The 22,934-nt window shown below is 41.1% G+C and overlaps 1 protein-coding gene across 1 annotated transcript; it reads left to right on the top strand.

Annotated features, from left to right (window-relative positions):
* The first annotated feature begins 7,705 nt into the window (after positions 1 to 7,705).
* c1qtnf6b (C1q and TNF related 6b) lies at positions 7,706 to 22,302 on the top strand. The gene is made up of 3 exons (XM_047578109.1): positions 7,706 to 7,916; positions 13,168 to 13,360; positions 19,857 to 22,302. The coding sequence occupies exons 2-3, from the start codon at positions 13,180 to 13,182 to the stop codon at positions 20,402 to 20,404; spliced, it is 729 nt and encodes a 242-aa protein (XP_047434065.1). The 5' UTR covers positions 7,706 to 7,916; positions 13,168 to 13,179; the 3' UTR covers positions 20,405 to 22,302.
* Positions 22,303 to 22,934: the final 632 nt, after the last annotated feature.

Raw genomic sequence — 22,934 nt, 5'->3', positions numbered from 1 at the left:
ATAGGACAGTGGCACACTAGTTTGTAGTATGGATGAATGAGAAACACAAGAACGAGTCGGGTAGACAGGACACAAGAAAGAATAAGTGTAAGGAGATCTGTGAAAGAACAGAAAAAAAAGAGGAGGAGGATATGGTAATGAAACAAGAGGACAGAAAACGGACCCCGAAGCCACAAATGGAAAACTCTACAAAGGGAAGCTCCGATCAAGTAGGCAGCATGACTGCGGGATGAAAAGAGCTAAATGCTGTGAGGGGGTGGGAGTGGATGGGAAAGGATGGCAGGAGATGACAGAGGGAAGAAAGAGGAGCAAATTGCATTGAAAGAGTGAGAGATATTTTGGACAGAACATGAGATGGAGTGGGGGGGAAAAAAGTGGTGGGTGTAAATCGTCTGAAGGGAGAGCAACTGAATGAGGAGCTGTTACACACATCTAACATTACAGCTCACTATTAAAGTCATCACGTTATTGTTATAAGTCGTAAGTTTTACACAGGAAAGTGTTAATGAAGCTCTTCCTTTAGCATTATGTGATTTAGCTGGAGCCTTAGCATGTTGAGTAACTATGGCCCCACGAGTTTATTTCTTCTGGACACTTCTTTCGTTTTTAGCTGAAGTCAGTTGCATAAAACTCCTCCGAGATGACTTTTTCATTGGCCAGTTGTTTGTTTAAGTGTCTGGAGCTTCAGGGCTAATTTGTAATGATATACCAGAAAGTTAGAGCAAGGGGACGGTGCCCATAAAATTGATTTATTCCGTCTGACAGTGTTCTCATTAAATTGCTATTTGTCAGTGGCAGGAAGTCAGGTACGCAAGGTACGCACGCTGGAGAAATGTCTGCTCGTCTTGAAAGGAGCAAAAAGTGCTCGAAACTGACGGATTTTCACTTAACTGTGTCTGTAAGTGAGTACAACAAGTCTGTACGTTTGTAGGGTTGAATATTCTGCATGTATTGGGTGTGTCAGAAATGAGTTAATTAAGGTCTCTGTGGTATTGATGTATCTAAATCAGATAAGAAATTGAGAGTGAGACCAAGCATGGATTGGACTGAGAAAAACCACGGATGATTCAAAAATATGAAAATATATGCGGTAGGCACAATAGAGGGTGTGAACGTGACGTCACAGCAAGTGAAGTCTCCATGGTTACGGCCACTGAGTGGAAAAAAATGACAGTTGAGCATGAGATTAGCAGCATTAATTTAAATCATAGGCTTTAATAGCATCTAAATTGTAAAATTCATTTTATTTTTACGGATATTTGCCAAAGGACAGAGAAGTAAATGAATCACTGCATTAGAAGAAACAACTGGAAACCAGGCACAGAAACCTGGTGTTGTGGTTCACATTTAGTGTCAGGTAATATTAATTTATGTTGTATTTTTTCTGATAAAGTCAAACCTTAAGTTACTTTTTAAGTTACGTTCTGCAGGACTGTCAGATGAGTGTGTGGATGTTCAGTTCCAACAATTAATAACAATAAAACAATAAAATTAATATTTCTGATCACTCCTCGTCATCATTTTAACGCTACAGTATTGTATGACTAACATTACTTCTCAGTAAAGCTCTTAGCATCAGCATCTTTTAACGAGCAACTTAAACTAACTTAAACTGAGGCTAATCCACTTTTCCAAATCCATACTAGTTCATATGGATCATTGTCGCATCCAGTTGTCCTTAATTTGATCTGATAATCTACATTTTTCCCGGTCTCTCTGTGTTTACTGATACATTTCATCATGTTTTTGCCACTAAGGGGGCGTGGCCCTGGGGGGCAGTGATGCCAGTGCACACCCTCTATAGCCATTACACTTATTTGGTTTCTATGTATTTTATCTTTGTCTGACCATGAGCTCAGAATTTACAAACATAGGAGTCATATGTCTCATGCAAATAATGTTAATGTAATTACTCTGACTGCCTGAAGGGGGAGACAAATGATCCGTACTGCAGCTTTAACATTGCTGAATTAAAGGCACCTATAACTGTGTCTTTGGCCATGAATGTTGATCTATTAGATGATGCAAACTGTGTTGTGAGTATTAAAGAAGTTCTTATGGCTAGTGCAGATATTAATAAAAGAGGAGTGATGCAGAAAAAGTGAAACTGTAAGATGATTTTATATATATATATATATATTGTAGTTTTGTCGTCTCCTCTGTTCTAACTGTTCTAGTTTAGGGTAAAGATTTAGCACTTTTAACTTATTTATTTCTTCCAAGGAGTGCGAGAGAGACGAGATAAAGAGCGGAAAGGAACACTACACACTCTTCCAAATTACCTTCATGTTATTCACACATAAACACCAGCACGCCGCTATCAACCTCGGCCTATCTTGCCATCTGTCTAATTTTCTTCCCTGTTGCCGTTCACCAGATGGGACCCAAAGGTGTCAAACAGAGCTGGGAGATGATACAACTCGATGATTAAAAAAAAAAAAAAAAAAAAAAAAAAAGCTGAGCGATCGAGACACCGAAGAAAACACAACGTGGCCGAGAGAGAAAGACAGAAGAAATCATTCTAAAAGTTTTATTTTCATACAACAACCAGATAGATCAAACGGATCAGATTCGGAACACTTGGGGACATGCTGAGTCACTGGTGGAAAAGTTGATTCTGCCTCATCTGCGATGTATTATAGTAACAGGCTGCCCACAGTGAATATGGCTCCACAAAGGTCACAACTGCACCAAGCAAGATCCTAAAGGAAGGTACGCTACTGTTATAGGTGAAGGGAGGTTGGAAGCTCCACCTCTGCCTGATCCACCTCCATTAAATGCACCTGCACTCGTTACACAGCTGCAGCCTGTCAGCCTGCCTGGGTCATAAAAGCAGACTGGGTCCAGCAGCTCGGTTGTGTGAGTGACACTGGAGGCTAAACACCTTCAGTTTGTGCTCTTGGTTGTGTGTGTTGTGTGTTGTGTGTTGGTGTGGCATGGCATGGCATGGCATGGCATGGCATCTTTATTTTGTGAAGAGGTTTTTTTTTTTTTTTACCCTAACATCAAAACAGAAATCCCTCCTCCCAGTGGCTCCTCATTTTTGGTTGTTGGGCCTTTCTTTGTTAATCTATCCTTTTGATAGATTTAGTGGGCGTTTAAGAGTTTGACTTCATCGCCTTTTAGACCCCAAAAGACCCGGTTCCATTATTTCTTGTTAGTTTCCCCGTTGCAACCTCAGTTTGTGATTTTGTTTTGGGGCGGGGGGGCGTAACACTACTTTTTATTATTCGGCCTCGGTAGGTTTCACCAGTTCATGATGAGTTCACCTCTCCTCTTACGTTGTGTTGCCATTTTGTTGCAATAACTCTAGTTCTATCTGACATATTCGCCCATGTGTATATGAGTGTATTGCTTGCATATCCGTATATTATGTCCAGTAAAACACTTCCTTGAATTTTCCTCTCTGCTTCACCATTAGTGCTTCTGGCTTTGGCCTTTGGCTCGAATGTCTATGGTTGGCGCCTGCTGAGTCTGTTGGAGCCGGCCAATCGGGCTCTGTTTTTGTAGGAAATGCATAAAGATGCAGAAACTACTCCTACATAATACTGCATACATACTCATAGAATGAGTGTCTTACCTGATTGGAGTTTGTGATGAGAAAGAACCCAACTGACCCAAATGACACATGACGGGCAGAAGAGAAGCCCATTTTTAGTTCACTTCAAACAAGTTCTTTTAGAAAGACACTTGGACAAGATCAAAGAGCTAACACAAAAGCTCCAGCTCCAGGTTAAAAAAGATGGACAACAACATAGCAAGGCTGTGGAAGGATGGGGAAACCAGGCGTAGCGCACAAAGCCAGTAGCCAGTGGATGCAGTTACACAGCTAGTGGAAAAGCAGACAGACTTCGGAGCAGGGAAACAAGCAATCAAAACAAACTACAGAATATTTTATAACACTGTCAAAGCATGACAGATTTCATGCCTTTCTGAAGCCAGTTCATTCTCGAACTCTTGAACTTGTGTGTGTGCAAAATAAATATAGAGATGACGACTTGGGGTGTCAAGGTTGGCAACGCTGCTTTGCATGCAGTCAATATTATGACAGAGCTTGTTTAATAAGAAAGTCTTTTTTTTTTTTATTCCCCTGCACTCAGGGTCATTGAGCTCGGTCCAACATAGTCAAGGTAAAATCTATTGTGCTATGTTTAGTTGAAGGCTAATATGTTAATGGCAGTGGCATACAAGGAAACGTAAACGCAGATGTATTCTCGAATGTTCGTCATTCTGTTAAGTTTCATTTGATCTTTTTCCGTCCAACATTTCTTTGCAAGCGGTAGATGTAAAGCAGAGCACAGGGTTAATTAAACTGCGTGCCTCCACTCTCAGACCGTACTGCACAGACTCTGGCTCCAAACTCACAATATGGTGCTGACTGTAATCCTGGGAAACGAGCCTCAGTGTGGCCAATGAAAGGAAGTGGTGACGCGTTGTCCATATTTATATACAGTCTGTGGTGTGTAGCAAAAATCAAAAACTAGCCTTAACCTCATGAGATCCTGCATCCTCATTTGGGGACATTAAATTATTCTGCTTCATTTAGACCCATTGTTCTCATAAGTGGACTCTTTATCTGCCATGTAGTGTTGTCGTGTAAAAAATGATATATATTTTTATGGTTGGAACTTGTCTTTTTAAGCTTATTCTCTAGTTTGACATGATAAATTTAACAAATTCTATCAGTAGTAACAAGCTATAGCGTCGCTAATTAGCACGTACCCGTTTGAGGACATTGGGCATAAACATCCTGCTCAAAGATGACGCTTAGCTTTTATAATTCTGAGGTTCTTGGAGAAATGAACAACACATGAGAAACAAAAGCTCAGGTCTCAGGAGGTTAACCCAGTCTTGATTTGTATGCATTAATCTTCATCTCAGTATGCCACAGTCAATGTCCAACATGGTCCAACGTGCTTATCCAGGCCTGGGTCATGGTTGGCAGCAGCCACAGCAGGGAAGTCCAGACAGCCCTCTCCCGAGCCACTTCCACCAGCTCCAACCCGGCGTTCCTGCTCCATCCGACCTTCATTCGTAAACAACATCCCGAGATGTTTGAACTCCTCCACATGGGGCAGGACTTCATCCCCGACCCAGAGTGCTGATCTTTCTCCCACTCGCTTCACAATTTGCTGCAACCTGGAGGTCGTAGCTCGATGTAGCTAGGAGGACCACATCATCTGCAAAAAGTGGAGCCGAGATCCTCCGACCACTGAACTCGACTAGAAATACTGTCCTTACTACTACTAACTAGTGGTAGTAGTTACAATAAGCCTTGTAGGGGAAAAAAAAACCCTCACATTGGAAAAATACTGAATATAATGAAGATAAGGAGTCAAAGCAATTAGCACTCTATTGTATCACTCATTGCGTAATTGTAGCCTGTGTATCTGGTGGGCTGGTAACATTTAGCAGTATGACCTTCTTTCATACTTTGTCTCCAGAGAACTAGCCTGAGTCTTCTAGTTCTGAATTCATTCTCCTTGTTCGTGTCCTTTGTCCGTTTTGTCCCCGTCACCTCTGTGGCGTCATGCTGGCTCACCGCTCACAGAACAAGCTGTACGAGGCCAAAGAGAGCCGGGGAGAAAGGAGGAAAGCCCAATTGATGGATGGCTAGAAATGGGAGGGAGAGAGGGAGGTGAAAGAAGTTTAAAGATAGATCCCGGGGAAGTAACTGTAAAGAAAGAGACCGGTGCTGCCTGCCTTGCTGCCATTTATAGCCTAGAGAAGAAGGACGGTGGTAGAAATCTGTTCAGTGCCTTGCCCTCAAATTCATCCATTACGTCATCCTGTATTCTGCAGAAGTCTGAAGTGGATGGACTTCCAAAGGCTTCCAAAGCATGCTCAAGAAATTCAGAGGCAGCCAGTTGGTAAAGTGCAGCTGGCAACAGATCTTTATGAGGCAGCACAGGCTGTACTCGCTGTATAATTAGCTGCTTTTACCATCACAGCCATCCTTCCATGTGGGTCTCGACCAATAAGAGAGATACGCACCAGTTGGCTCCAGGCCACTGCCACTAAAAAGGAGTGACTTTGTTCCAGGTCTACAACTTAAAAGATGGAAATCCCCCCCATTAGTCGATTTAGCTGTAGTATATCATCAGGAGATACAGTATTTTCTGGTGGGGTTTTCTTTTTGTTTACTGGTGGATTCCTCCGCCTGCTTCTCTACTGCAGCTTTTGATACATTCCAGCACATCTCAACTTGTCAAAAGAAGGAACTATTCATTCCTTTTTTTTTTTTTTAAAAGCCATTCACTGTGCAGATACTAAAAAGGGTTTTCAGGGCTAACACAGCGTGCAACCGAGTGACGTCTTCCCACACACAAAGGTATTCACTAACTGAATGACGCCTGACCTCACAAACTTTTGTGGTTCCTGATGAAGGTCTGAATAAATTCAAGACGTGAGTGACCTTCATAAAAAAATTAACTAGTAAAATACACAATCAGGCATAACATTATGACCACCTCTCTAATATTGCATAAGTCTCCTTTGTGCCTTTAAAACGGTTTTAACTTTTTAAAGTCCATTTTTACGTGTGTGTCTGTGTCAGGCTGCATCCTCCTGGGGAGGGCTGCTGCTGTGGGGTGGGGGTACGTGTCAAAGTCCACATTTGCACATATCCACATTTACGCCACCTCATTTGTCCTCATGCGTGTGACCACTGGCAGGCTCCACCTCGCCAGGAAACTAGGGCGCCCGGATGTTGTGATGCCTTCGAATGGAACTCTTGATCTGGTCCTGTTACAACACAGAGAGTGATGTAAACAAGATGTTTGGAGCTGGAAAGAACGAGCTGCCTGGAAATACTGCGATCTAGATAGTTTAGCAAGAGATCACCGAGTTTTCTTTGTAATTTTTATCATGTCATACTTTAATTTATCACCACTGTCATCTCTAAGAAATGTGAGAAAAATTGTGTCAACTCAGACTTTACTAGAACTCAATCTTTATTTATGAGATGACAGCAGCCGATCAAGGTGCTGTACAACAGGGCGCAGGATATATACAAAGAAGTAAAAAGATAAAGACATTACAATAAAAAACTACAATACTTAAAATTACCATGTGCTCATTTACGACATGCCAGGGAGAAGACGTAGCCATGTCTGCACTCCATGTTTTTTAGGATGGATTGTTCCATGAATGTCACAGGAAGCACAGATGAGATATTAAGTACAAGGCGTAAAACATGAGCTTTTAATAAAAAGCAGTACGGGATGAACTTCGCCTGTATTACATTACAAACTGTTTAATCCTCTGAACTGAGTGGTTTTGACACTGCAATGTATTTGTTTTACACACAGAGGCAGAATCAGCTGAGAGTGGATGGTTATGTGACTGGCCATGTAAACGACTTTCCACAGAGTAAGTGAGGTGATGCAATCAAGTTATTTTTAAAAGGCAAAAAGGGAAGTCACTGAACAAATTAAAATAATAAACGAGCCCTTGCAATTCCTGAATGTGAGTCACGGACCCAGAGAGAGAGAGAGGAATGAAGAGATGACCTATATTTCAGCTTGGGTTGTGACAGCTCCAGCTTCCATGACTCTTTCTGTTATACAACTTTTTTGGATGGAGGTACAGCATGCCTGGACTCTCTCTAAAGAAAGATGGATGACAAGTTCAGGGAGGGATGGAGGAGAGGGTGGGGGTGGGGGGAAGGGGTACAGGAGATGATCACAGGAGGGAGTGAGGGAGGAAGGCTGACTTTTGTGGGAGGTGAATGCGGGAGACATAAAAGGTATATGCGTGTCCTCTTGAGGGAGTGTATGGAGAAGGAGGGTGTGTTTTTTGCGTGCATGGGGGAGAGAGCAAGAGAGAGAGAGTTTTCTTCTTCTCAGTGGTTCCTCGCTCTCCTGACACCAGCGGTCTGCTTTCCCTCCACGGCTGGACAGTGAAACTCCAAACAGGTAAGAAAAAGCCACCAGACTTCTCAGACGCGATGTGACAGCGACTTTGTGTGAGTTGGCCAACAATGCGTAATGATCCTCCGGAGGCTCTAAAAGGAAAAAAGAAAAGAAGCAGAAATACCCGGCGGCGCGTGTGAGTGCTTGCAGAGACGTGCAGGATAGAAGTTATTCACAGGTCGCCAACTCATCACTTTCTTTCTTCTTTATTTCCCCCCCTATAATACCGTCGTGGTGCACGTTTTTACGCGCGCCGCAAGTTCATTGACCAACTGTACAGTAGCCTATGTGTATGTTTGGAGTTGTGCGAGCGTGTGTGCGTCTGTGTGTGTGTGTATGTGGATTATCCGGAGTGCAGCTGCATGCCAAACTGATGCTCTGGCTTTGTATACGTGGCTGCTCAAATGAATTCATTATGACTGTTGCATGTGTTGCGGTCGGATCGGTATCATTCGGCTCCACAGCTGTCACGGTCAAGGTGCTAAACTAAAGCGAGCACATCTGGGTGGGAGAAGGAAGTGGCGAGGGGAGAAGGGGATGGCAGGGGTGGAGGGTGATGAGGTCAAATGATGATGTAAGACTTTTACCATGACCTTTCACCCCGATGCAAAGTAGCGTTCACATTAAACCAGAAACCGAGCAAAATCCTGAAATATTAATGATGCTTTGTTTTTTATTTATATATATATGTGTGTGTGTGTGTGCGCGTGTGTGTGTGCGCGTGTGTGTATGTATATATAATCTCAATCTTGGTGATTTGTTTAAGATTTCATCCCAGCTGTATGTAAATTTCTGAGAGAAACCCTGCACAGCATCACCATAAATAGTCCCTCACATCTGTAGAGCAGCCACTCCTGGTAATAAATATTCATAAAAATAAACCACTTGAAGGCACATTTGTTTTTCTTAGTTTAGTTTAAGTAAACCTGAGATCACAAAAATAGAATCTATAGCCAGCTTAAGGTTCATCTGCAAGATACCGACACATACAGCGCTGCTTAAAAGTGTATTTCTTTCAAAATTTTCAACATTTTGGTAAAATAAAGCAACAAACAAAACAACAAACAAACAAACAAAACAATTGCATAGGCCTGTAGACCAATTTCCACGGCACACGTCTTGAATCATCATCATCATCATGATCCAATCACATTATGTAAATGATCCAATTTTTAAAAAAAAAAAAAAAGTATAGGGTCATGTTTTACTTTAATTCTGCAGGTCTACAGTAGTGCTCCACCACTGCGTCCCACCTGGACACACAGACTTAGAGCTGCTGTTGCGATTGCATCACCCGGAATGTATTAATAACAAGTGCAAACGGGGACGACGTAGTGCACTGAGGTCGCCAACATTTTGTCTCTTTAAGAAAATAAATGTGGCTCATAAAAACAGCGCAATTCAAGAACATTCAAATAGCCAATATAAAGTCCTAAAGTCATGCAGAACACAAGATGATGGATGATTTTGTCCTTTCTTGTCAGGACAGCAGATGAGCTGGGTCATTTGAAACACAGTTAAAGTGATGTAGGATTTAGTGTAAAGTACCCACTGGTGTAGTCTATCTTTACAATATATCTATGTTTAATTGAAAGTGGTTCAAGGAAAAAAAATCACTTCAATTTTCCAAACTCATTCAATATTCCAACACAAGCACTTCCAAACCACATCTTGTTTTTATGGGTTCAACTTCATAAATCACAGAAGTACAGCTTCAGTTTTTTTTTTTTTTTTTTTTTTTTTAATGGAATTCTCTCAATTATCAGGATCAAGAAAACGCCACAAACAGAAATTATTAAGATAAATTTGGAATTCATCATATTAATAAATTGTGTCATGTTACGGAACCTGGAGATTTGTCCTCTCTTCGTGTCCATCTGCCCGACCATAAAAGTGAATCAGATTCAGATCATAACAGTTATGGTTATATTTCACAATCGGTCTTCAGATAAAAATGTTCAGGCAGCGCTCCAGCCGTTTCATTTTCTCACAGTCATGGTCCATCCATCATTTCAGAGCCTTCTAACATGCAACCGTGACCTTAAAACACCCCAGGAAATCACTCATCTGCCCTATTTACACAGTTTTCTTTCTCACTTGCGTTTGTTCTTGATTTATTTTCCTTCCTTTTGCTTTTCGGACGATTAGTAGTTGATTGTGATTTAATAGGTGACAAGTGGGAAAGGATGCCAAGAATTAGACATGAGATATAATAGAGAGAGAAAGATTGAGACTGAGAGAGACTATGGAAAACATCCGTCTGTCCATTATCTATTATCTACGCTCCAAAAGATCAGAGGGTGGCTGGAGCCTATCCCAGCCAGGCTGGACATCCGGGATAAGTTGCCTGATTATCCTTGGGCTAAAATAACTGTTCACACCCACATTTAGAACTTGGCTTCACCTGTTAATCTAATACCCATTTCACATCGAAAATACCAGGTCAACACAGGATTTTGAATTTAGGGTCTGACCTCCCACTGTGAGAGCTTGTGTTAATGTTTTTTCCTCCCTCTGTCACATAAATCGTGTCAAACTACACTATGAGGTAAACAATGGACGGCATGGTGTATTATTTTATTTTTTTTTTTTTCAGTTTTTTGCTGACCTGAAGAATAGACCGGTCAAACCCACGCTCTTTCAAAAGACTGCTCATATTTGAGTAAATCACTGTGTCCTGCACTGAGCCTGATATCTGCCGCCGAATCTCCTCTTCTCCTCGGATGCAGAGTAGCTCAAGTAGTAGTGGGATATCGCTATACAAGCTGTTTATAAATACAGTCGCACATGCATTCCCCGATCAGTGTGTTTTCCCAAACATGACGTAGGGCTAATTCACCTATGCTCTTCCATTAAAATCCGTGTACACATTTGATTTGTTTGATTGAGGAAAAAAAAGGGACAGAAATCTCTGCCCTTCAGAGATCCATCTCTTATGGGAGTAGACAAAAACTTTAGTCTGTTTTTGAGCTGCTCGCAGCCCTGGAGCTTCTACAATGACACAGTTTGACAGGCCATCCATTGACAAAATCTGAATGTGACAGGTACATCGACGTCATTGTGTCGTGAGTTAACGTGGCATTCCTGTTCACATCGAAGCCAAGCCAATGATATCCCGGATCGATGGCCAGGTCATTCGACCCTCAAGAGGCTTAACAAGCATGTCTTTAGGCTGGAGTATCCAGGAAGCCTTGGTAAATTCAGAAAAGGCACGAGAAAAACATCCACAAAGAAAGGCCCAAACCAACAGCAGCCACTACACCAATGTACCACCAAATGGAAGGCAGTGACAGAAAAAATGTGGAGACAACACACTTGACAAGCAGATTATTAGAAGCAAGACAACGAAAGACCAAAACAAAATTTACATAAAAGAGTACTTTTTTTAGTAGCTGCAGAGGGGACTGACTGTGATGAGACAGAGTAGCCTACACCAGCTAGGGACAAAGTGTTTAGTGTTTAGTTATGAATGTAACACGGGTTCTATGAATTCCCCATGTTTGGTGTTTAGGAGTAAAGAGGGCATCCATAAAAAGTCCCTGATGCTCCAGGTCACCAGAAATCTGACATGCCTCAAAGGAAGGACAGCATGTGGAGACAACAAATGAAAAAAAAAAAAAAGTTAATTTATTGTATTGACTGCAGTAATAAATTAGTGGATCAGCTGTTTCTGTAGTATGTGTTGTATGTGGGTGAAACAAATCTCTACTCAACACATTCAAGTAACGCTAATATGCCTTTGTATTAGTCGTGTAGTTAGAAAGCTGTCTACTGCATCATATTGTAAGAATGTATGAAGAAAAAACCAAACTAATACTCCTGTGGTACTTTTTCATCCAGTTGGGTTTTGCGCCACATCATGATTTTCTGACACTTAACTGTGGTTAGGGGAACACTTTCAGGGTTGGAAAGTCCAGTTCCCCATTGGTTGTTCATCCTGAAAATACATTCAGTTCTCACTTTACTATCTGGCACTTTGGGTAAAAGCACCAAGCAAACGCCAAAAGGTTTCTGTCACTATTATACAAGCACAGAATGGTGGACCCTAAGTTTTTTGTTAGCCTTTCATCATTTTACTCGATATTTCATTAATTGTGTTTATCTAATCAGAATCAAATATGAAAACCCTAGTAGTTACCAGTTTTTAGTTTTGTTGGGGTCACATTTGAGTAGAGAGAGATTGTTGCTTTATGTGTGTGCCAGAGGTAACAGCTTCAGTGGCACATATTTTCCTTGGAAATAGTCGCATGAAATCTAACCACAGCTTTTCATATCCAGTTGCGTCCAGATGTGAACTTACAGTCACATATTTCCCTCCATTTCTTTTTATTCAGGTCACAGTTTCTCCTCTGCTTATACAACTGGCTCTCCATACAGTATGACTCCACCATCACTTTGACCTCAGAACAGTTTTTTTTATAATTCTCTCAAAAGTTGAAGGAAAACCATTTAATTCAATCCAGGTGTCACCTGTGGTGTTTCATATTTTCCAGGACTGACTTAATGCTCTGAGAGTTTTCGTGCATTTTCCAATTACAGTAGGGATTACCTGCATTTCCCAAAAAATGTTTAACTCCTGCCACCATATGTTTGTCAAAGGGATTAATACATATGTGGATACTTGGCTAGTTTAACTAGTTTGTGACCACTTACTAGTTAAATATAATAGATAGTATCCACAGGGACCTCTCTCCCCTCAAACCAGAGGAGCCACTAACAACATCCTGTTGCTAGACACCACAGGACACTCCGAAGGTCCATGTCCATCCTCTGATGAGTCACAACTGTTCTGGAGGCACAAGGGAGACCTACACAATATTAGGAAGGTGGTCATAATGTTAATAAAACCAAAATGCCTCATCGATGTATAGTATGAGTGTTGCCGAACAAACCAGTATCTGTGCTCCTCTTGCATCCATTCCTCTTGTGCGTATCGCTGATCCTGTGACAGTCTGTTTTCAACACTTCAAAAATATTGTTATTGTCAAAGAGTGAACATTGCCCAGTCGTCCGCAGGAATGTGGAAAAATACAGGACAAAAGCAAACAACAACCTGACCAAAAATGTTGGTTTTTGACTTGGATTGATTTCCACTTTAGTTTTACTGGACTTTGTTTTCTGCAGATGGGAGTAATTATAACTCACTGTAAAACACACATTCACACACACACACCGTCCTTTGTGATCTCTTGCTCTGACCCTTTTAACTCACTTCAGCTTCTTTCTTTTTTTTTTTTTTTCCATTCCCTCTCAGGTTGCGGCAGCCATGTTGACGATGTGCTTGAGACTGCTTTTGCTGCTCCCCTTGGTCTGCTGTGTCCCCTCCCTCTCCAAGTCGCCTTCCAAACTGTGCAGACGGTGCTGTGACCAACCGGAGCCTTCGGCTGATACGCCCCAGTATCAGATGCCTGAAGTCCGAACCGTCATCAACATGACCATCCTCAAAGGTACCAGAGCGTTGATTAGCTTTCGCTAGCTGCTCGGTATCAGTACTGTCAAAATTTAACAATACAGTGTTTGCAGGAGAGTTGCATGTTCACTTACCAAAACCTTCCGTTCTCTAATGTCTGCGTTACTTCTCAGTTTAAATCACAGCTTCTGCTTTTCCAGTCGGCTATGTCTGACATATGCCGCGCTTAATCAAAGACTAATCTCGTCTCCTATAATGCAGCTGTGCTCCTTAAGTGTATGTTAGGTGGTGAAGTAGAATAATAAAAAAAAAGACGTCTATGAAAAGGAAACTGATAGAAGCACCTGGAACCACTTTAAAAATCAACCAGTCTGCATTTTCAGGAAGAACCAGACGGTTGAGAAGGAGCGATGCTAATGGAGTCTGTCATAGAAAATACACAAATTTACAGAAGCCAAGAGGTGAAGGAATTGATTTCTACAGAAGAGCGGCATCTTGCAGCAAAAATCCAAACTCTAATCACTTGATCTGTCTGTAACACGTCAAAGGTGCCCAACCCAGACATACTGCACGTCTGGAAGTCAGTAAATGCCAAACGAGCTCATCTGTTCATTGAATTTGTCTTGGTACACGAAGCCTTAATGCGTTCAAAATGTTCAGGTTGAAGTGCAATAGATCTGAGAGAAACCTGACATGAAAATATAGATTAAAGGGCATTAGAACTGACCCACAAACACACACAACACCTATACGAGCCCAGGATCGTGAGTGGATTACCAGCCAGAAAAGCCCCCAGCCCCAGATCGCCCATGGAACCAAAAGGTCCCATATTCTTGAGCATATTGTCATTGCTAACTATAATCCAATAGATTTTTCATAATTGCACATTTGTTTTGAGAAAGTTACTGTAGTGCTATATAATCAGGAAGGAATTTGACTTGGAGAGTCTCTACTTCGCCCTACTGCTCAAAATCATCCCCTTTTTTTTATATAAATATATATTCATATCTTGTTTTCTCTCACATAAAAATAATGTAGGCTAGTTAAAACAGCTGTAGCCATGAGTCTAAAATGTTAGCAATGCACATAAATGTCCCTTGCAGTTTCTATACACACATACTGGCACACAGACCCAAGGCCTGCTTCCACTTAAGTGAACGCTACTAAAATAGTCTCAAGAAAAATCTGGCCCCAGCCCAAATTCATGCTTGTATCGGATCTCACGGAAACTCTGTGGAACCTTGAAGACCTCTGCTTGCTACAAATGGCTGACTCGGATCCACATGGTCTCTGTCAGGGCCTGTCACAGTCAAATTGAAGATGTGTGTGTGTGTGTGTTTATAAAGTAGGGCAAACAGAAAAAAAAAAAAAAAAATGGGGGAAGACGGGGGAAGGGAATCAAAAAAAGTCAGGGATTTCCTCGTACAAGAACCTCACAGTCACAGCTGGAGGGGAATATGGGAGAACATGTGTATCCAATATCAGAAGCTCAGCAGCCAGCTCAGCCAGCGCAGTCCAAGTGATGTGTCATCGCTCTGTTTTATAAGTTGGTCCTTTGATAACTAGACATGCCAATACTGTTCCGACCCGCGGTCAACCCCCCCAACCAGTCCAACTACTGATCCGTTAAAAAAACAAAATCCTGCTTTCTCGCTTTCTCCCTTGTCTCTTGTGGGTATTGAAATGCACGCATAGTTTTAGGCAATTTATCCCCTGTTCTAGCACAGTAGGAGTGGTACTTTTTTTTTTTTAACTCATCACACGTAGTCAAATATAGTATCCAGACCTTTACTGAATACGTTTAAAATGCAGCCGATCACATTGTCTTTATTAAGATCAGATTTTTCATTGGTGGAAAGTTTCGGAGGCATCACGTACAGTATTTGAAATCAGGAAATATGCACGATCTAACAAACACTTTCAAGTCTGATGCCATGATAAAGCTCCTTTCAGAAACTTTGTTTGTGCTCAGTTGTACATTTGTATCCTGTGTATACACCGTTCAGCCACAACATTAAAACCACTGACAGGAGAAGTCTTGTGACAATTCAGTGTTCTACTGGGAAACTTCTGGACCTGGTATTCATGTGGATGTTACTTAGACATGTAGCACTCACCTAGACCAGACCAGACCGGACCAGACCGGACCAGACCGGACAAGGCAGCAACACCACAAAACACCTTCAGATGGCCTGTGTACACTCACTGAGTCACGACTGTTTTTGAGGCTCAAGGGAAACACACACAACATTAGGAAGGTGGTCATGATGTTATGTCTGATCGGTGTTTTATAGAGTTTACTCCCACCAAGCTGCAGGGAATGGATTTAAACAATGCGACACTCAGTGAGTCAGCCAATCTCAATTAGAGAGGGCATCCAGTGGAAAAAAAAACAAAAAAAAAAACAGAACCCTCGGTTGTGGACTAAGGCGAATCTGACTACAGCCACACATATTTTGATGCTGCAGCAACATTTAGAGCAGCGGACTTCAACGTTTTTAGGCCAAGGACCCCCAAACTGTTGGAGGGATGAAGTAGGGACTCCCTACCTCCTATATATGTTCTATATTAAACTCAGCTTAGTGCAATTTACAAATATACATTATTATCATTTTGCATCAATATCAAGCTGTAAAAAATAATAGAGGGGTTCAAATATTCATATGTATCAGAGTATCAATACCAAGTGATAAATAGATGTCGCTTCCGTTTGTGCTGTGATCACGCAAGTTAGTAAGCACTGTTTGTAGTTTTATGTATCAGGATACGTATTCAGTGTAACAAAATAGGGTTTTTTTTATTTTTATTTTTTATAACTGTATTTTGTACTTGTTGGACCAAAAGAAAGTGACCAAGCCATTATCTCATTATCTAATTTTGGTACGATTGAATGGCATCCCTTAGGGTTTTCCACATAAATTTACCATTATTAGTTTGGCGTTCACTTATAGTGAACACTAAACCTTTTTGTACTGAGAAGTTGGAATTTCTGAGTTTTCAACTGGAACACTCCCTCAAAGTCGGATTTACTACTCAGAAAGTCATTGAATCGTCACGACCCCCGAGTTGAGTTACCAAGATGGCTGCCCCGTGCTCCTGAATATCACGCTCATTAGCACTTCTGATTAGGTTTTATTCCATTAAATCGCCTGTAATTTAAGTTTTTCATGTGTTATATGGGCTAAAAACAATAGACTGATAAAACCAAAACAGTGCGAAACACCATCGTGGCAAACTGTGATTAATTTAAATGTAGAAGAAAATACACTAAACAATTAAAACTTTTGAATATTTTTTTATAAATTTCTGTCTTGTGTTGGTTCAAGTTATCTGTTCGATTTACAGTTTGTGTTGCTTAAATAGCCTAAATTTTGTTAAACGTTATAGCAATAATGTCAGTTAATATCAAGATTTTTGTTTTTAAAAACTATGTAAATATTGAACATGCCAAGTTTCCAACAAGTTATATTCAGACAAGGCAAGCGCCTTCATGGACACGGCCATCCAGTTTTCCGACTTCTGCAACTGGAACACCGATAACTCAGGTGTGACCTCATTCCCAGTGCCGACTTCCACCAGTTAATTTTCCATATTTGGATCTATTACATTGTCAGCCAGTCAATGTTCTGTGATAATGGGGGAAAAAAACTGCTCTAATAAAGTGGCATTAGCAAAAACATAGCTCAGTTAGAAGCAGATAACATCAGAAAAATAACTGAATGCTACTGATGTTATTTGAGTGCAGACTTGCTGCTAAGCTGCCATTTGTGGAAACAACCAAAACTCTTCTCTGGGCTTTTTTTGAGTGAACGCTGGTTACAGCTGGAGAGGTCACTGCGGATCTGTGTTTACCTCTCCAGGAAGTGTCAGTCATGGTGAGCGAGGGCAGGGCAGCTCTGTGGCTTCTTCCAGCCAGAGGTGTTTAACTCATGACTCAAGTATAGGAACTGCCTCAGGAAGAAAACTAACACTCAAGAGACAGAATGGGGAGATTTGTAGGGTTTCTCGGAGCCTTGGATGACCTACATATACCCTGTCTGGCCAAAAAAAGAAGATTGTCACCTGGATTTAACTATCAAATAGGTACCAACCTCCAATTGGATAATTACTGTATAGGCAACTATCTTTCAGCTGGCAAAGGTAACTTATCATTTCTTAAACAACCATGTCAAATGACACATCCTGTGGTGGTGGAAAATATCTTTGATGTTTTCTCTGCTTGATGCAAGTTAATGCAAGACCATTGACCAATGACAGAATAAGGAGACTGAAGCAGAAACTATTAATATTTTGGTTACAAACTGTCATTATTAAAAACTAGAAGGATAGTGGGGAACCATCGTCATAGGTGCATCAGGGCAAGAAGAAGGCTGATGAAGTGATGCTTGTGGGGGCAGTGCTATGATCTGGGGTTGCTGCAGTTGCTCAGGTCTAGGTTCAGCAACATTATGCCCAAAGAATGAGGTCAGCTGACAACCCGAATCTACTGAATGACCAGGTTGTTCCATCAATGGATGCTTTCTTCCCTGATGGCATGCACATATTCCGAGATCTCAAGATTCATCTGTCTCAAATTGTGAAAGAGTGGTTCACGGAGCATGAGACATAATTTTAACTCATGGATTGGCCACCACAGAGTCCAGACCTGAACCCCACTGAGAATCTTTGGGATGTGCTGGAGAAGGTTTTGTGCAGTGGTCAAACTCTCCAATCATCAAAACAATATCTTGGTGAAAAATGAATGCAACACTGGGTGGAAATAAATGTCACAGTGAATGCATGTAGTAATCAAAGCCAAAGGTGGTCCAATGAAATAATAGAGTGTGTGAACTTTCTTTTGGCCGGGAAGTGTATTTACTTACTAGAATTTGAATGGAGTTGGATAACCATTTCCCACATGATACGAATTGGTTTATTTACTACAGTCAGTGTAAAAGCACGTCGTCATCCCTCAACCAAATATGAAATCAGTAAGCGTGTCACTATCATTTCATCCAACAGTCAATAATCTTTACTCTTTCTCTGTTGATCTGCTTCTGTTTAAGGCAGTCGAGGGAGCACTGGTTCAATTAACAGATGTTTTCACCGTGGCTTCATAGTGATTTGTGGTGTCAATGAGAAAGAAGAAATAAATTATACCACTCATAACCGCTCCTACTGGTCTTCAGCGGAGGTCAATAATAGTCATAGATTGCATAGAAATTGGAGCAGACTGCAGAATCTGGAATATGTGGCTTCTGATCAGAGCAAACATTTTTCAGACACCATTAGGACATTCTGTCTTAGAGTCCTCGTCGAGTTAAAAGAACAAGATAAGTGCTGGTTTTAAGCAGCGACTCCTGCAGATTTATGAGCAGGATTTGGGATGTCGGGTTATTAAAAGCTCGCTAGAATGTGTTACCATTAGTGGATTTGGGTAAACAAATAAATCACTGTGTGCCTCTGCCTCATAACGTGGACGGTATCTTCTGTGCTAAAACTTGGATTAAATGTTTTGACCTGTTGTTCACGCAGTAATATCGGTACTTCTCTAAATCTGGGACATTCTTCAAGTGGTCTGGATCAGACTGGTCTGGTCTGGTACATATCCTAAACAAGCAAAGGAAATGTAGTGATGATATCTGAATGAGCAAAACGTGAAGATAAAACCATGAAGAGCATATTAGAAAAAGGCTCCATAGCCTCTTCTTCTCTAGGCCTTTTTTTTCCTGCCTCCTGTGCGAAAATGACTTACCCAAAATAAATGGGTTGTATCTTCATAACTCTAAGGACTGTATGAGGAATTTTGGTCACCTGTGACACAAACAACTGTGAGATTGCCACAGAAGTGTCATAATAAAGATATGTTACTGTGTCAGAAAATTCATCTGGAACAAAGTAGAAAATGTAAATTTCTGTTCTTCCCTAAAAAAACACACATTATTTAGAGTAAAAAACACCCCTGATATGTGGGATAGAATCCCAATTCAGATATGAATTAGTAATGTAAAATCTGATGAGTAATTGTGCAAAAGTAGATGGTAAAAAGGCGAATCTAAACAATATTAGAGATGTTTCAGCCCAGGTATATCTAGTCAGAACCACCAATTGTGCCTTTTGGTAAGACATAATTTATGATTTTACGAATGTCATTTTCGTGACTCTTTGGCTTCTAGCTCTCCGAGTTTCTGTCGCACAGTGAAGAGACAGAGATCTTTGTAATCGGTAGCATCTCTGGTTTCATATGGCATCATTTGTGTAACTATCTTGAAGTGGTGAGGTTAGTAGATGTTCACCATATTCATGTTTTCGTCACGTTCTCATACAATTGCTTGGGGTTTTATTTATGTTTTGTTTAGGTGGCAATGCCTGATAGAGGCTTTTAGATGGGGTTCTCCCCATCACTTTGGTGTATTACATGTTCGGAATGGTGCATGCTATCATGTGTTTAGATCGTATGTAGTGCATGCATCTCACTCAGCTCCAATCGAACTGGATAGAGAGCCACATACGAGTGAAGTCTAATTTTGGGATGTTTCAACTTGTCCCTCCAGGTGATAAAGGAGACAAAGGAGACAAAGGTACACCCGGAAAACCTGGTGTGGATGGCCCACCCGGCTACCGAGGACCTATGGGTCCTAAAGGCAGCAAAGGCCAGGCAGGTGCCCCTGGAGACGCCTGCAAGATCCCTCAGTCTTCATTCTCGGTGGGACGACGCAAGTCTCTGCACAGTGTGGAATACTACCAGGCGCTGGTGTTCGACACGGTGTTCGTCAACCTCCACGAGCACTTCAACATGTTCAAAGGGAAGTTCTACTGCTACGTGCCCGGGATCTACTTCTTCAACATCAACATCCACACCTGGAACTTTAAGGAGACCTACCTGCACCTCATGCACAACGACAAGGAGCAGGTGATCCTCTACGCCCAGCCCAGCGAGAGGTCTATCATGCAGAGTCAGAGCGTCATGATGAACCTGGCTCTGAATGACGAGGTCTGGGTGCGCCTCTATAAACGGGAGAGGGAGAACGCCATATACAGTGATGATGTGGATGTTTACATCACCTTTAATGGATACCTGGTGGCACCTAGCATCCAGTGAGAGCATGTCAGAGGGGCTGGGCCGTAGGGTTTTTGCCCAGAAAGAAGAACTAAATAGAGGACATTATACGTTTGGTGCTTTTTAAAAAATTCCTTCTAGCCTGGGGAGGAAAATGTGCTGTTTTTTTATTTCGTTTAATGATGTATGGCCAAAAACATTTGAAATTAACAATGAAATTAACTGTAACACAGCGCACATTTAGGAAAAAAATGTTCCTTTGCACTCAGAATAGGCTACAGTTATGTAAAAGTTTTTTTTTCCTACTTCTAAGCGGTGCTGCTGGATTACTCCTTTCAGGGACTTTGTGGGAAAAAAAAAACACTTATCAGGAATTGTAAATCTGTGCAATCCGTTTTATACGGCATTTGCAACGTGGTGCTTCTGAACATAACCTGTCAGATTGGAACGTGTGGGAACAGACTGCCGTCATACCGTTTGAACAAATGTTTCCTTTGTGCCTTTAAGAAAAAAATAAATAACATAAAAACATAAATAAAAAAAAGAATGTTAAAGGTCAGTTCATCCAGAACGCAAACAAAAGAGCACCCCACTTAGCCCTGACGCCGTGTGGTTATGCAGACATATCAGCGAACGTCATTCAAGACCTTGGAGTTTGCACAACACTAAGCAAACTGGAGCCAGGTTCAAAAGAAAAGATGAAGAGGGGAGGGACTGTACAGAAAGATTCTCCTTGTTGGAAAGAGCTGAAAGAAGAGCTCTTCAGAAAGTTGCTATCCTTTGCCAGTATACGGCCTAATTGACCACAGATTTTTTTTAATAGTTGGTGGAGCACAGTATGTTGCTATATTCCTAGTGTATTTAGAATATACTGTATAGTTTAAGTCTTTACATTGGCTCCAAAGATATTATGAGAGTAGTATGTAATCACTGCCTTCTGACACTGAACACTGACAGCAAATCAAAATGCCGTTTATCATTTAAATCCCCTTTTGGATCTGGTTGACTTTTGGTCCGTTGGGAACAATTCTGCTTGTGCTCGAGTTCCCTTCAGATCAAGTCTCTCTCTGTTTTTTTTTTTCTTCTTCAATGAATATATACACATTCGTTTCAGAGCTTTCCAATGTTTTTAATCAGCGCAGAAATCTTCATGTTTTTGAAGATGTCCTTATTTGTCCCACCTTTACAGGATGACACTCATGAAACCCTCTCTCAAAAGGCAATGACGGTGACAGTTATTTAAGCTTAAGTTTAAGTTAAGTTTAAAACTATGATGGAAAAGGTGCACAGCTAAGCAACTGTTCCTCCTCAGTGTGTTGCATACACATGTGCATCTCCATTACTGAACCTTGAATCTCCTCATGCACAAATCTCTATCTCTGTACAAGAAAACATATCTATAGAAATGAGCTTAATTTTGCTTGTGGCGCTTAAAGTATTGTGAACGCAGGCACACAGCATGTTTCGCATTTTTGATGAACTGACCGTGTAAACATATCCCACATATCAAAATAAAAACCTAAGGTGCTCTATTATGAAATGCAGGAACGCATCAGGATTTTGGCAATCGCTCTTACTGAGACTTCAAACTGCAGAGCAGTTTATGTAAATAGCTGTATATTAGCCATCTTTCTTAGCTTTAATATGCGGTTGGGGTTGGACTGTGTATTTGTGTGTTTACATTGTAAAGAATATTTCCTCCTTCGCTAACCAACGCCCTGTCTCAAATCATGTTGTTCCATACAGACAGTAGCAGAACATGCGCTGTTGTGTGTGTTGGAACGGTCAGCTCTACGTACGCGTGCAGTTAGCATCAGCTCCGTAGGTCGGCTGGTATCATCATTTCACCAAGGCGGCATATACGTGATTTGAGTCTCTTTGTTTTGTATCACTGAGCAACACTTGGTTATATGAAATTAAAGTTTTTTTGTAATTTCAAATGGCAGACTCTTATTTCAATATATAAGTTTTTTGACAAATGAATGTGACTACAAATGCACATTATCATCATCATCACCATCATGTCTGTGAAGGTTCCCAGGCATCCAGGTCATGCGATACCAAGTAAATACAGGGCTAGTATGGCCGATACTGATACTTTTTCTTGAAATGTCATGATCATTGAATAACTTCATAGATTTGCCTTTAGTTAGTTGATTATGATTATGATTAAATACGCCTGTCTTCTTAACTAATTATGACTAATTAAAAAAATGAACAGTATAACATTTAAATTATTACCCTTCTGCTACACACAGTTGTTTTAGAAAAGAAAGCCACATTCATTTTCCATCAAAGAAGTGGGTCTGCATCCCATCCCATCAGTGCCAGTTGTGAGTTGCTGCTGTGATGCTAGGATTCGCTGTCCATATCTACCTTTTGCTACAGGGGGGGATGGAGAAGCTCACATGAACTCTGTGATGAGTAATTTGCAGGACGAACAGAAGAGAGACTGTAACAAAAGTATCGATCTCTGCACGCTAGTATCGATCCGATACCGATACGCGCCTTGGTATCGATATTATCGGTATTTAGATCGATATGCCCAGTCCTATCAGAAGGTAGAGCCAGA

The sequence above is a fragment of the Mugil cephalus genome, chromosome 2, assembly GCF_022458985.1.
Source record: "Mugil cephalus isolate CIBA_MC_2020 chromosome 2, CIBA_Mcephalus_1.1, whole genome shotgun sequence".
Classification (NCBI taxonomy): Eukaryota; Metazoa; Chordata; class Actinopteri; order Mugiliformes; family Mugilidae; genus Mugil; species Mugil cephalus.
Note: the sequence above shows the minus strand (reverse complement) of the source record. Positions and strands in the feature narration are given on the sequence as shown.

Coding starts and splice junctions, on each gene's coding strand:
- c1qtnf6b (XM_047578109.1), top strand. CDS start 13,180: ATGTTGACGATGTGCTTGAGACTGCTTTTGCTGCTCCCCTTGGTCTGC. Junction 13,361..19,856: donor CAACATGACCATCCTCAAAG/GTACCAGAGCGT, acceptor TTGTCCCTCCAG/GTGATAAAGGAGACAAAGGA.